The sequence below is a fragment of the Sinocyclocheilus anshuiensis genome, unplaced genomic scaffold (assembly GCF_001515605.1).
Source record: "Sinocyclocheilus anshuiensis isolate Anshui unplaced genomic scaffold, SAMN03320099.WGS_v1.1 scaffold2751, whole genome shotgun sequence".
NCBI lineage: Eukaryota > Metazoa > Chordata > Actinopteri > Cypriniformes > Cyprinidae > Sinocyclocheilus > Sinocyclocheilus anshuiensis.
Window position 1 is genome coordinate 299,903 of NW_015541086.1, and position 12,889 is coordinate 312,791.

At 38.9% G+C, this 12,889-nt stretch overlaps 1 protein-coding gene across 1 annotated transcript in view; it reads right to left on the bottom strand.

Moving 5' to 3' along the window:
• The window catches only part of LOC107690718 (NAD kinase-like), a 73,536-nt gene extending 60,975 nt beyond the window's left edge, over positions 1-12,561 (bottom strand). The window contains exons 1-2 of the mRNA XM_016489124.1: positions 12,360-12,561; positions 10,728-10,906 (exon numbers count right to left, since the gene is read on the bottom strand). Of these exons, the coding sequence (XP_016344610.1) occupies positions 10,728-10,906 (179 nt within the window). The 5' untranslated portion in view covers positions 12,360-12,561. The remainder of the gene's footprint in view (positions 1-10,727; positions 10,907-12,359) is intronic.
• Positions 12,562-12,889: the final 328 nt, after the last annotated feature.

A 12,889-nucleotide genomic window follows, 5' to 3' on the forward strand; every position in this document is an offset into this window, starting at 1 on the left:
CCCTCTAGGGTGTGGGTGGGTCAACTCCCGAACCCCGCCGATGAAGCTGAAGATCGGATGTCTGCATGAGGAGACCATTACATTTCTGGTACTGGAGGGATCCACCGTCGACATCATCCCTGGCTCACTCTCCACTCTCCAGAGGTCAGATGGGAGCCTTGTGAGGTAACTCGCTGGAGCGAGTCGTGCCGTCTCGTGGCAATCCCCAAACCGCCTACGGATCTAGTCCGAGCCCAAGTTGCCTCCACCCTAGTCTAAAGTCCGGAACCTCAAGAGACACCCACTGTCCCATCTGACTATGTGGCGTTCCGGAGGATTACATCCAGGAGACTCTCAAACAGGGATTCATCCAACCATCCACCTCACCAGCTGATTCAAGCTTCTTCATGGGCAAGAAGGATGGGGGCTTGAGGCCGTGTATCGATTATCGCATGCTGAACTCCCAGACGGTAAAGCTGCCATACCCACTTCCCCTGGTCCCAGCCGCCCTCGAGGATCTCTGTGGAGCCCGCATCTTCTCCAAGTTGGACCTGCGGAGCGCGTACAACCTTGTTCGTATCCAGGAAGGCGACGAGTGGAAGACGGCATTCATAACTCCCGCAGGCCACTATAAATATCGGGTCATGCCATATGGCCTAGCTAACTCACCGTCAGTCTTCCAAGGCTTCATGAACGAGGTGTTCCGGGAGTTCCTTCATCGCGTCGTGATAGTCTATATCAATGATATCTTCATATATTCCCGGAACCTGGCCGAACATCGCCACCACGTGAAGCAGGTCCTCCAGAGGCTCCGACAACATCACCTTTACCTTAAACTGGAGAAGTGCGAATTCCATCGCTCCACGGTTCAGTTCCTCGGTTACGTCCGTGGCCGCAGCCCCAAACTGTTAAGGACCTGAAAAGATTCCTTGGATTGGCAAACTTCTACCAAAGGTTTATCAAGAACTTCAGCATACTCAAAGCTCCTTTTACCTCCCTGCTCCGAGGAAGGCCCAAGTCCCTGTCCTGGAGCCCCAATGCCCACAAAGCATTCGAACAGCTCAGGGAGGCCTTCAGCACGGCCCCCATCCTTCATCATCCCGATCCCCAAGCTCCCTTTGTGGTGGAAGTGGATGCCTCCACCACCGGAGTCGGGGCCGTGCTGTCGCAGCACTGTGGTGAGCCTCCCAGCCTCCATCCTTGTGCTTACTTTTCCAGAAAACTGACCCCAGCGGAGCAGAACTACGACATCGGCAACCGGGAACTGCTTGCCATCAAATTAGCTCTGGAGGAGTGGCGTCACTGGCTGGAGGGAGCCCACCATCCTTTCACTGTCATCACCGACCATAAAAATCTGCAATATCTCAGAGATGCTAAAAGACTCAACCCACGTCAAGCCAGATGGGCATTGTTCTTTACTCAGTTCCAGTTCACCATCACTTACCGTCCCGGAAATCGCAACTGCAAAGCCGATGCCCTATCGCGCCTGCACTCTCCCGACACAGCAACCGAACCGGAACCCATTCTCCCTCCAGCTCTGATAGTCAGCCTCATTCAATGGAACATCTCCAAAGACATCCTTGATGCCACTCACGCCGAGCCTGCTCCGCTGGGAGGCCCAGAAGGGAAAACCTATGTCCCAACATCACAACGCCAAACCCTTCTGGGCTCAGTTCACAGAGTACCGGGCTCTGGACACCCAGGCAGCAAACGGACCCTCTTGCTCCTCCAAGCCTGGTACTGGTGGCCCAGTATGGCCTGGGATGTCACCAGGTACGTCCGAAGCTGCTCAGTCTGTGCCATGTCTCAAACTCCTCGTCATCTTCCCGTAGGCAAGCTTGTCCCACTGCCCATACCACGGAGACCCTGGTCCCACATAGGAGTGGATTTTGTGACTGACCTACCCATCTCTGACAGAAACACCTGTATCCTTGTAGTAGTCGACCATTTCTCTAAGGCCTGTAAATTTATACCCCTCAAAGGTCTACCAACAGCTCTAGAAACTGCAGAATGCTTATTTACCCATGTTTTCAGAAACTACGGCATCCCAGAAGATGTGGTCTCAGACCGGGGTCCCCAGTTCATCTCCCGTGTATGGAAAGCCTTCTTCCGACTCATGGGAGTGACCGTGAGCTTGTCCTCCGGGCCGAGTATGCACAAAACTCCCTCCGACAGAACACCACCAGCCTAACCCCCTTCCAGTGCATACTCGGTTACCAACCCCTGCTCTTCCCATGGACGGAAGAGCCCTCGGAGGTTCCAGCTGTGGACTACTGGTTCCGGGCGAGCAAGAGAGTGTGAGACTCGGCTCACGTCCACCTCCAATGAGCAGTGCGGAGGCATAAGGCCTTTGCAGATGCCCGGCGCACCTCTACTCCTACTTACCAGCCTGGAGAGAAGGTCTGGCTGTCCACCCGGGATCTGCGCCTCTGCCTGCCCTGTAAGAAGCTGAGTCCCCGACCGTTCACCAGCTTGAACTTAGCCTGACTCCTACCTGTGTTTGACCTGTTGTTTACTTAGCCCTAGAAGCTCCAGTGATCCTGTTCTCCTCCGATCCCATTCTCATCCTCCCCGGATACCTGCTAAGGATACCAACTAATTACCCAGAGCTAAGAGCCCAAGAACTCTCTATCTTCTCATACTCGCCTTTCTTCAACTTGTTCTCCGAATTGTCAATAAATCCTCCTGTTTGCATCCGTACCTTGTGTCTCTGGCTCAGACTGTGACACCTATCTATATTGACTGATTTGTTATTATTGTTCAGTAACACTTAACAGGTTCCATTAACATTAGTTAACTACATTAGTTAACATGAAATAACAATGACTGCATTTATTAATCTTAGTTCATGTTAATTTCAACTTTTAATAATACATTATACAATCAAAAGTTGCGTCTGCTAATATTATTCAATGTAGCTAACATTAACTAACAATAAATAGTTGTATTTTTATTAATCAACGTTAACAAAGAATATTACCTATAAGCTATTGCACATTGTTAGTTAATATAAACCTGCTTTAACTATGTTAACTAATGGGACCTTATTGTAAAGTGTTACCTATTGTTCTTTCGTTCGTTTGAAAGTTGATCTTTTGCACTCTACTCTTGAAACACTTGTTTACTTTATATAAAGTCTTTCTTTAGTAAAGATTTACATCTTTAGTTATTTACCTCTTTTTACTTCCTAAATTATATAGGCTATTGTGATAAAAACCATATACTGTGACAAAAGTTTCATAGACTATTGTGAAAATTTTATACCATCACATACTTAATGTACATACAATTTAATAGGACAATAAATAATTACATAATTAGCTTATTAAATAGAGTCTGAAGCAAAATTATTTAAAAACCTTGTGTACTTTCTGTATTCTGATAAATTAAATAATTGTGCTTGTAATTGTCTCATTATATCCCCTTATTAAGCTAAAAGACGATTTGAAATTGCGCCCCTACATTTTTTTAATGTGCTCCTACATTTTTCAACTTAGGAGCACCCCTTCCCCCAAAGCTGTAAACCTAGAGGAAACACTGGATATCTTTAAAACATTTGAGAAGTTAGTAAGAGTTCTCAGAACTAAGGGGAATGTAAATCTGAGTATCGTACAGCAATGATACAAAATATAATATTTCCTCATGACAGAACCCAAGAGGAGCATATACAAACAGAATAAAATAGGACCCAAAAGGGATCCCTGAGGTACCCCATATATGAGTGGTGCGAAAGGAGAGGACGAGTTTCCAATCATCACCTATACTGATCTATCAGAGACATATGAAGAGAACCATTAATGATTTATTAATGAAAGTTATTATAAAGTGTTACCCCTTTAAGTGTTTGTGTCGGCATCCGTCTGCCCCCCTCCAAAAAGCTGTAAACCTAGGGGAAACACTGGAAAGTGTAAGTGAAATGTAAATGATCACAGATCATAACATAGATGTGCTATGTTTGACAGTAACCTGGCTAAAACCAGATAATTACATTACTTTAAATGAGTCTATCCCTCAAGGCAACACGTGTCAGGATCGACTTACTGTAATAATCATACTTTAGAAAGGACCGTCCTTTGGCTTTGGGTGGTGCAACTGGTGAACACTTATTTTGTTTATATGCAAATTGCAGAGGTAATACAAAGCATATATGCATGAATAACAGTACAAAATGTTTTTTTGTTAGGAGTAGGTAAAATTAGTATTAGTGACTGCCAATACATGTACAGTATGCCAGTGTGCATGAAATATGGTACTCGTTGCTTTGAAAAGTTTAATGCTTACAGCTTGATACATGTAATATTTAACTTTTCGTAAGCTTTGTTATTCAGATATTTTGAAGAGTAATTCTATTTGTTAACCAAAGAAGGTTACATTTTTTATTAAAATGTTTAAGTATTACAGTTGTTTTAAAACTAAAAGGCTAAACCATTCCACGTTTGACTCTAATTGAGAGAATAAAGAGTTTAATTTCTATTGTCTATGTTTTAAGGTTTATAGGGATTTTAAAATGTAATTAATGATTTGAATAATTAAGTTACTTACTGAGTAACTAAATTACTTTTCAGTAATTAGAAAAGTAATTTAAATACAATATTGATGATATAATTAGTAATTAATTACTTTTTGAAAGTAACTTACCCAACACTGGTAGGGACCATGTCAGTCGGAACACAGTTCATGCATGGAGCTCTCTTCTAACGACAGGTGTTAAATAAGAGGGACATGCAAAATATGCAGAGCAGTGGTACGTGAGGACAGGAATTGAGAACCACTGACCCAGAACACTGTCTAACACTTGATGGCCACTCTGTCAATTCTTTGTCATCATTTAGGAATCTGGGTGTGCTACTTGATAGCAATCTTTCCTTTGAAAACCACATTTCTTGCATTTGTAAAACCACATTTGTCCACCTTAAAATATATCTAAATTACGACCTAGGCTTTCAGTGTCAAATGCAGAAATGTTAATGCAATCTCCCTAATTGGCAGAGTAAATGCTATTAAAATGACTGTTCTGCCAAAATTTTTATATCTGTTCCAGACACTCCCTCCTGTATTGCCAAAGTCTTTCTTTAAGGATCTTCATGGAATTATTTCTAGATTCTTATGGAAAGGGAAAGTGCCGCGAGTCAAGTTAAGTGTGCTATTTATGCCATTCCGGAATGGTGGACTTAAGCTACCCAATTTTTATTTATATTATTGCGCAGCTCAGTTACGTGCAGTCTGGATTTGGCAATCAAATTGTGTCTCCACTCCTGGTTGGCAACAAATAAAAGAGGCACAAATACAGGGTATAGCTCTCTCTGCAACACCTTTTGTCCCTATAAACTGTTTGAAGAAACTGACTTCTGACCCTCTGATTGTTGGTACTTGTAAAATTTGTGTAGATTTGTGCAAAAAGTTGAATTGCAGGCAGACTCTGTTTAGATCCACTGCATTCTATTATAATCTCTTTCTACCTCCTGTTCTTAAAGATGGTATTTCTAAACAGTGGTATGATCATGGCATTCAAACTTTTGACAAGCTTTATGAGGGGGACACACTTATGTCTTTCGAACAACTACAACAGAAATACTTTCTCCCTTCTAAATTTTTCTTTAAGTACCTACAGGTTAGACATTATATTCAGACACAGCAAGGTGGTCGTTTATCGAACCTTTCTCTTTCCCCTCTCGAGGCCATCCTGTTTGATAAAAGAGATCCTAAGGGTTTTATCTCATTTATCTATGGCAAGTTACTCCAGGCGATGACTGGTGTTGTTTGTAATGCTAAATCTAAATGGGAAAAAGACCTGGACTATTTATTTACTGATGATGAGTGGGAAACGATGTGCGAGAAAGCTCAGACTTTGTCTTTTAATAGCCGTCATAAACTAATTCAATTTAATGTAATACATAGAGTTTATTATACCCCAGCCAGACTAAATACCTTTAAAAGTACTTACTCAGAGCTTTGTCCTAGATGTAAAGTGGACAGAGGGACTCTCTTACATATGCTGTGGTCTTGCCCTGATCTAGAGCACTACTGGAAAGGGATCTTGGAGATAATCGCTATAGTTGTTGGTACTAATGTACCCAGGGAGCCCAGACTTATCTTGCTGGGGGACACTTCACTACTTAAAGAACAAAAGGGGGTTAATCTGAGGTTTGTAAAAATAGCTCTTCTAGCAGCCATAAAATGTATAATGTTGAAATGGAAGGATTCGAAACCTCCTTCGACTTCTATGTGGACTAAGGAAGTATCATCTTATGTGCCTCTTAAAAAAATAAAATTTCACTTGAAGAAACGTCAAGATCTGTTTGTAAAACACTGGGGCAACTTCCTCTCTTATTTGGGTATATCAACAGGACAGAATATAGACCTCATCTAACTATCTGTCTTTTACTTTTTTTAATCAATATTTGTTTCGAATTGAACAATTGAACACAGAACCACAGCAAAAAAATCAAATAAATAAAGGCAAAAGTCTTAACATCAAGACACTTTAGTCTTTAGTGCAGGTTGGCATTCAGAAATATCAGATGCCTCCCTGTGGGTGTGCTGATGCGATTTCTCCTCTAAAAAAATACACTAATGATTTAATTAGAAGATCAGTCACCTTCTGAAAGCAACCTATTTATTACTTTTCTTCCCTTCAAATCAAATAACTCTGACTTCATGATGCACTGCTGCATTAACAGGAAAAAAATTATAGTAACATAAACAAAGTTCCAAGTGCCCAAGCAAAGGGAACGCTAATCACTATAATGGTAGTTAAAAAAGTTTTTAAAAAAGTAAAAAAATAAAAATTAAAAAAAATTTTTTTTAGGAAAATCAACATCAATTTATGAAGTTAGCTTATGTGATGTTCTCTCAAATATTTCAGTTGTATTGAAAATTCAACATTCAAGATGACTTTGGGAAACAAGTGAATACAACTAGTGAAAGATAACTGCAGACATTGAGGAAATGGGTGAAAAGTCTATTAAGACTCTTTTTCTTTTCTTCTTCTTCTGTTGTTATGTTGCCTCTAACTGGTTTATTAATGTCATTGGTTCCTTTGTGGCTACTTAAGTAAGTGTCACTCAAAACAGTAAGTAAATCCAGACCAGATGGTGGATCAGAGATTACCTTTACAGCCCTGAATGTCAGCAGAAACCATGTCAATTAGATGAGCCATAGAGACAGATCCCCTGTGAAGACCTCGTCAACTACATGTCCATTAGGACAAGACCACAAGAACCAGTTGAGTCTTTGCTGCAGTCTGGAATTGAACTGCTGGTTTCGTCTGGTCAGAGGAGAACTGGCCCCCCGACTGAGCCTGGTTTCTCCCAAGGTTTTTTCTCCATTCTGTCACAGATGGAGTTATGGTTCCTTGCCACTGTTGCCTTTGGCTTGCTTAGTTGGGGACACTTCATTTCTAGCAAAATTGTCGGCTTGATTGCACAAATACTATTTGAAGAGAACTGAACTGAGCTGGATGATAACATCACTGAATCAATGATGAACTAACTAAAAAATTTATTGTTTGTTATTGTCCTCCTGTATTATCGACACACTATTTTCCTGTTTAACACTGTAAAGCTGCTTTGACACAATCTGTATTGTATAAAGCACTATATAAATAAAGGTGACTTGATTTCATGCATCTAAGTGATAGATAATCCGCAGTTTATCATTCAGTTTAATAGCATCAAGTTGAAGAGGGTAAATTTTATCATTCAGCTGTACTGTGCACATGCATTTCAGACACTTACATTATGTTATTGCTCTGTTCATGCAATAAATGCGAGTCCTTGAATAAACAGGGTTCAACTTCAACTGTTCAGGTAATGTGAATGGTATGACCAATTTTAAGGGCAGCCAGAATTACATTTCAAAATCAGTTCAAGCTATTAGAAAAGTATCCTCATACTTACAAGTAGAGTTGTCACTTGTACTAAAAAAATGAAAACGTTAAGGTACCAGGTTTTTTTTTAAGCACCGGTGGTACCGAGTACCCGGTTAACCTGGTTCTTGATGCGCTATCTGAAAGCTTTCCTCTTCATAAAAGCACTGAGACATGGTGACCTCAAAAGGAGGAAACACATCAAACTAACAAAACACTTTAAAGACCAACACCTGGATCAAATGAAAGAGTTCAAGCAGCTTCTGTTCTGTTGGGAATATTATTCCATATTTTAATTTGAATTTCGGATTGAAATAAACATCGCCGTTAGCATATACGTAGTTAATCGTTAGCATAAGCGCGGCTAACGCTAATATAATGAGCATTCGAATGAATTTTGTTCATTTTGTTCAAAATGATTTCTTTAATTATTTAATGCTCCTATAACTTTTATTACTGTAAAAAACAGGAGGACATAATGGTATTTACTATTTTTACACACCAGAGGCTTTTAAATTAATTGTGAATCTAAAATATGTGTTAGAGAACGTACAAATGGTTAACATTGTTTGTGTCATATCAGTCAGAAAAGCAGTTCTGGGCTTTTTTTTTTATTTTTTTAGCTAACTTAGTTAGTTGTTATTCTTGGCTGGATAACTGTAGCAGGTTTTAAAAGCCCTTTAAAATTAAATAAGTACACAGTTTGCATTAAATGAAAGTAACGTCACATTTTATCTCCTGTATAGACTTTACAATAAGATACCATTCATTAACATGACTTCATGTTATTATCTAACATCAACTTACAGTGTGTGAACAATATATTTTTACAACATTAATTAATGTTTTTGAATGTTATTTAATACAAACACTTGATCATTCATGTTTGTTCATTGTGCATTAAATAATTTTAACAGATTGAACTTTGAAATTAACCCTAAGAAGAATAATTGCTATAACTATTGTTTATTGATAGGTCATGTTATCTAACAAATGGAATCTTATTGTTCAGTGTTTTTAATACTACAGTTTTCATCTATTTGATATACACTTGACTTAAATATATGTAATCTTATCTAAATTTATTATAAAAGCTGAGGTTTGTTATTTACTGAAAAGTTATATTTTAGCTGTTGTCAATGATCTAATGTTGCATTTGGTCAGACTCAGCCCATTGCTTTACTTAAGTATATTATATATTCCTTTTACAGCTGCAGGAAGATCATGAAACACACCAGCAAACCCTAAAACAGACAATAGTTTACAGTTGTTTTTCAGTGGCAGCAGAAATATGACTAAACTTTTGGGTGAAACTTGTTTACTTTTTTTCATACTTTTATTACTTGCGGAAAAACTTGAAACACAATTTTAAATAAGTATAAAGAATGCCATTGATTTTTGTACATTTTATTTTTGTTTGACTTTAATAAAAAATAATGTGTTTTTTTAATTAGCATGTTTTTGCGGTTTGCTTTGGTACCGAAACTGGTACAGAGAACCGTGAATTTTCACTGGTATTGGTACCGGATACAGAAATGTTGGTACCGTGACAACATTACTTACACGTAAAGCTTCATATTACGAGATTTTATTTTTTTCTGTAACTTTTCTTGCTCTGAAAACAACAAATTTTTTCTTTTCTTTTTTTACCCTATATTACTCAAATATTCCTCAATCCAAATATTACAGTATTAGGCCTATCTGATATATTTCTCAAGGTTTCATATGCAAACAAAGAAAACAAAAACAACAAAAAATATCTTCTGCTCATGCAAATAAAAATGATAGCCGAAAATGATAGCAGTAAAACGGCAGTATTTTATCTTATAGAAACTTATTTCCATGCAATGAAAGCCTTATTTCAGCAGTAGTGGCCACACAATGAGTTAGTAGCTTTATAAATGGTTTGAGTGATTTGACTCAAGGCTATAGAGACAGAGCAACACGCGTCATAATCTGAAAACCACACCCACCGGCGGGGAAAACAATCCAATGCTATCCAATGCTCTCCATTGACTTTGTATTGCGGGAAGCTGCCTCCTTGTAATTTCTGACTTATAACAAAAAACAGAACAATGTCTAAAAGCTGCTATGTGACAAGGTGTACAGTAAACAAGCTAAAAAAAAAAAACAGAACTACGTTTTTATAAGCTGTCGACCCAAAAATCGAGCATTTAGGACACAAAAGTAGAGCGCAACGTGTCATATTACTCTGACAACTAAGCCCACTGGAGGGAAACGTAATCGGCAACAGGAAACATTCATTATTTTTAATCATGTCAAAGGATTATTTCACCACCCTATGTGAGCCTGAGAGGAGGAGATATATTTATAAATTTTATTGGTCTACGTCAGTGCCCCTTTTCCTTATCTTCCTTTTGTTTGAGAAATGATCTAACTGAATGGCCCAACGTGAAATACCTCGACATGTACAACTATTTGTGTCCTTAAACGCTCGTTTTTTTGTGGTCGACAGCTTATAAAAACGTAGTTCTGGGTTTTTTAGCTTGTTTACTGTACACCTTGTCACACAGCAGCTTTTAGGCATTGCGCTGTTTTTTGTTATAAGTCAGAAATGACAAGGAGGCAGATTCTCGCAATACAAAGTCAATGGAGAGCGTTGGATTGTTTTCCCCCCAGTGTGGGCGTGGCCTAAATGCGCTCTGTCTCTATAATGCTTATTGTGAGAGAACTGTCATCATCTGCTCATGTGATAGTTAGTGGCTGTCCTGAGGAGGGATCAATCATGAGCTGCTCAGAAAATGTGTTGAGTGTTATGGACAGAATGGAAAGGACTAACACTTTGTCACCTGAAACACACATTAACAGACAAGACAAAAGGCACTTGTTTAGACTATCTTAACAGAGAGTCTTGTTTTACCTGAACTTGGCAGAGCTAGGTGCTGATGGCATAGACATACTCCTCGCTTTAGTTCTGTTCCGGAATACTTTTCCACGGAAAGGCTCCTCACTGCAATCACAGGCTGAGCAACAATAGAGAAAAGGCTCTGATTTTGCATCTGACTTCAGCGTCCACTTAGACTCTACAGAATCCTCCATCTGGATGCAAAAGATGGAACAACAGCAAAATATGAGTGTGAGTTCACAGACTGGATACACACAGAAAGATACAGCCTTTTTTCTCAGGCCTTAACATGCAACATGCTGTGTTCAGGAAAAGAGTTGGGAAAATCACACATAACAGAGAGGAACAATGCTCGGTATATGCTACAACTGTTTAAACTATCTATGTTCCTCATCATACCCTTAGCCTGTTAAAACTGTCTATTAGCAAGCTTTTAAGATATTAGACAAAAAGTCAAATAAAGTTTTTATTTATTTATTTATAAGCTGGGGATTCCCTTCAATTTCAAATTAATCGAGTCTATTTACTGATTTAGTGTTGTGTTTTTAAAGATTCTTAAAGTCTGTGTGAACCGGAAGTTTCTGCCAACTTTAGTTCAGTATGGTGGCATATTTCCTACTGAAATAGAATATTGAATAGAGGGCGGGCTTTTATTTTTGCGCTCCTACTCTCATCTTTCACTTGCAGCAAACTAGCGGTTGGAGGGGTGTGGTTAAGGATTTTCTGCCCAAGCCGTCAAACGGATGTCATCAGAGAAGGAATGCCATTCCAGAGCGGAAGCAAATGATCAGATTTTGATGAAAGATTACCCAGACAAACCTTTTTTTTTTTTTTCAGTGGATTAACTTGCATGGATTAATTGTTTACCTTAAGACTAGCAATGTGTGCTAACAAAATAAATATGGTAAATTTTTATTTCATGCAGACTTTAATGGTTATGAACCACCCATACTCAAGGAGTATATAAATTTGCTGACACAAGGGGGGATTGCATATCCTGCCAGGCTGCCACTGAGAAGTACTTTTAGTTAGTTATCTTTTGCTTTCAGAGGAACCCATGATTGGAAAATACTAACTAAAAGAAGAAAAAAAAAAGTAATTTTTAAAGTAATTTTTAAAGAAGTAACAAAAAGTGTTTTTTTGGGGGGGGTATTGTAGTAACTGTATTATGTACTTTTTACTTTTATATTAATGTGAAAATTAGCCATCTTGGCTAAATGACATAAATGAAAATGTCAACATTTTCAAGAGTTGTAAAAATGAAGTTGATGAAATTAAATGTCACTCCTTAAAACTGAGTGACGCCCTTGAACCATATAAATGCACAATTTATGCCATTCTAGTTACTAGACAAAAAAACAAACAATAAGAGAAGATCTGTAGAGTGAGCATTTATTATTACGAAAAGCATTTAAGTTTATACTGATTGTCCTTTCTTGTTCTTAAGCTTGTGATCTGTCTTAACCACATTTTTGTCGCGATCCGAGTAAAAAAATTAAGCATGCACCTGATATGGCCACAATCCTGTACGCGTCATAATACGCTATCGCGATAAACGCTTAGTTTTACTGAGTATGTTATGAAATAAATGCATTTAAGCATAAGATAAGTGCATTAGCCGCTAATGTGGCAGCTGAGTAGCAGTACCTCACTTAGGCTTGATCCCGATCCTTTCAAACAAACAAACAAAAAAAGCAGATATTTAGCCCACTGTATTTCTAGCAATACAGCAGATGTTATCCCCTTTGGCTGTGAAGGTAGGACATTAATACTTCCATTTCTATATGTTTCGGGACGGAGACTAGGGCTAACCGGTTAAACAGTCTGTTCAGCTGAGCTGTCATCTGTACACGAGCGGAAGACTTCCTGGAGACGACATCAAACCTGCGCACATTGGATTATACAGATAGGCGGGTCTTGCGTTGAGTAATGAATATTCATTACTTAAAGCGTCATTATTATTGGCACAATGAGCAAAAGAGATTAAATATCTCTCAGAGCGCGTTTGAAATACCAAACACAGAACCAACACAAAATAGGCTGGCAGCAGGATGTACCTGAGGAACCTGTAGACACTGTTGCCAATTTACCTTTTTTTTTTTTTTTTTACCGTCCTTGCAATAATGCAAAAACAGTAATTATTGTTGTACAGTGTGACAAAAAATTATGCTATATTT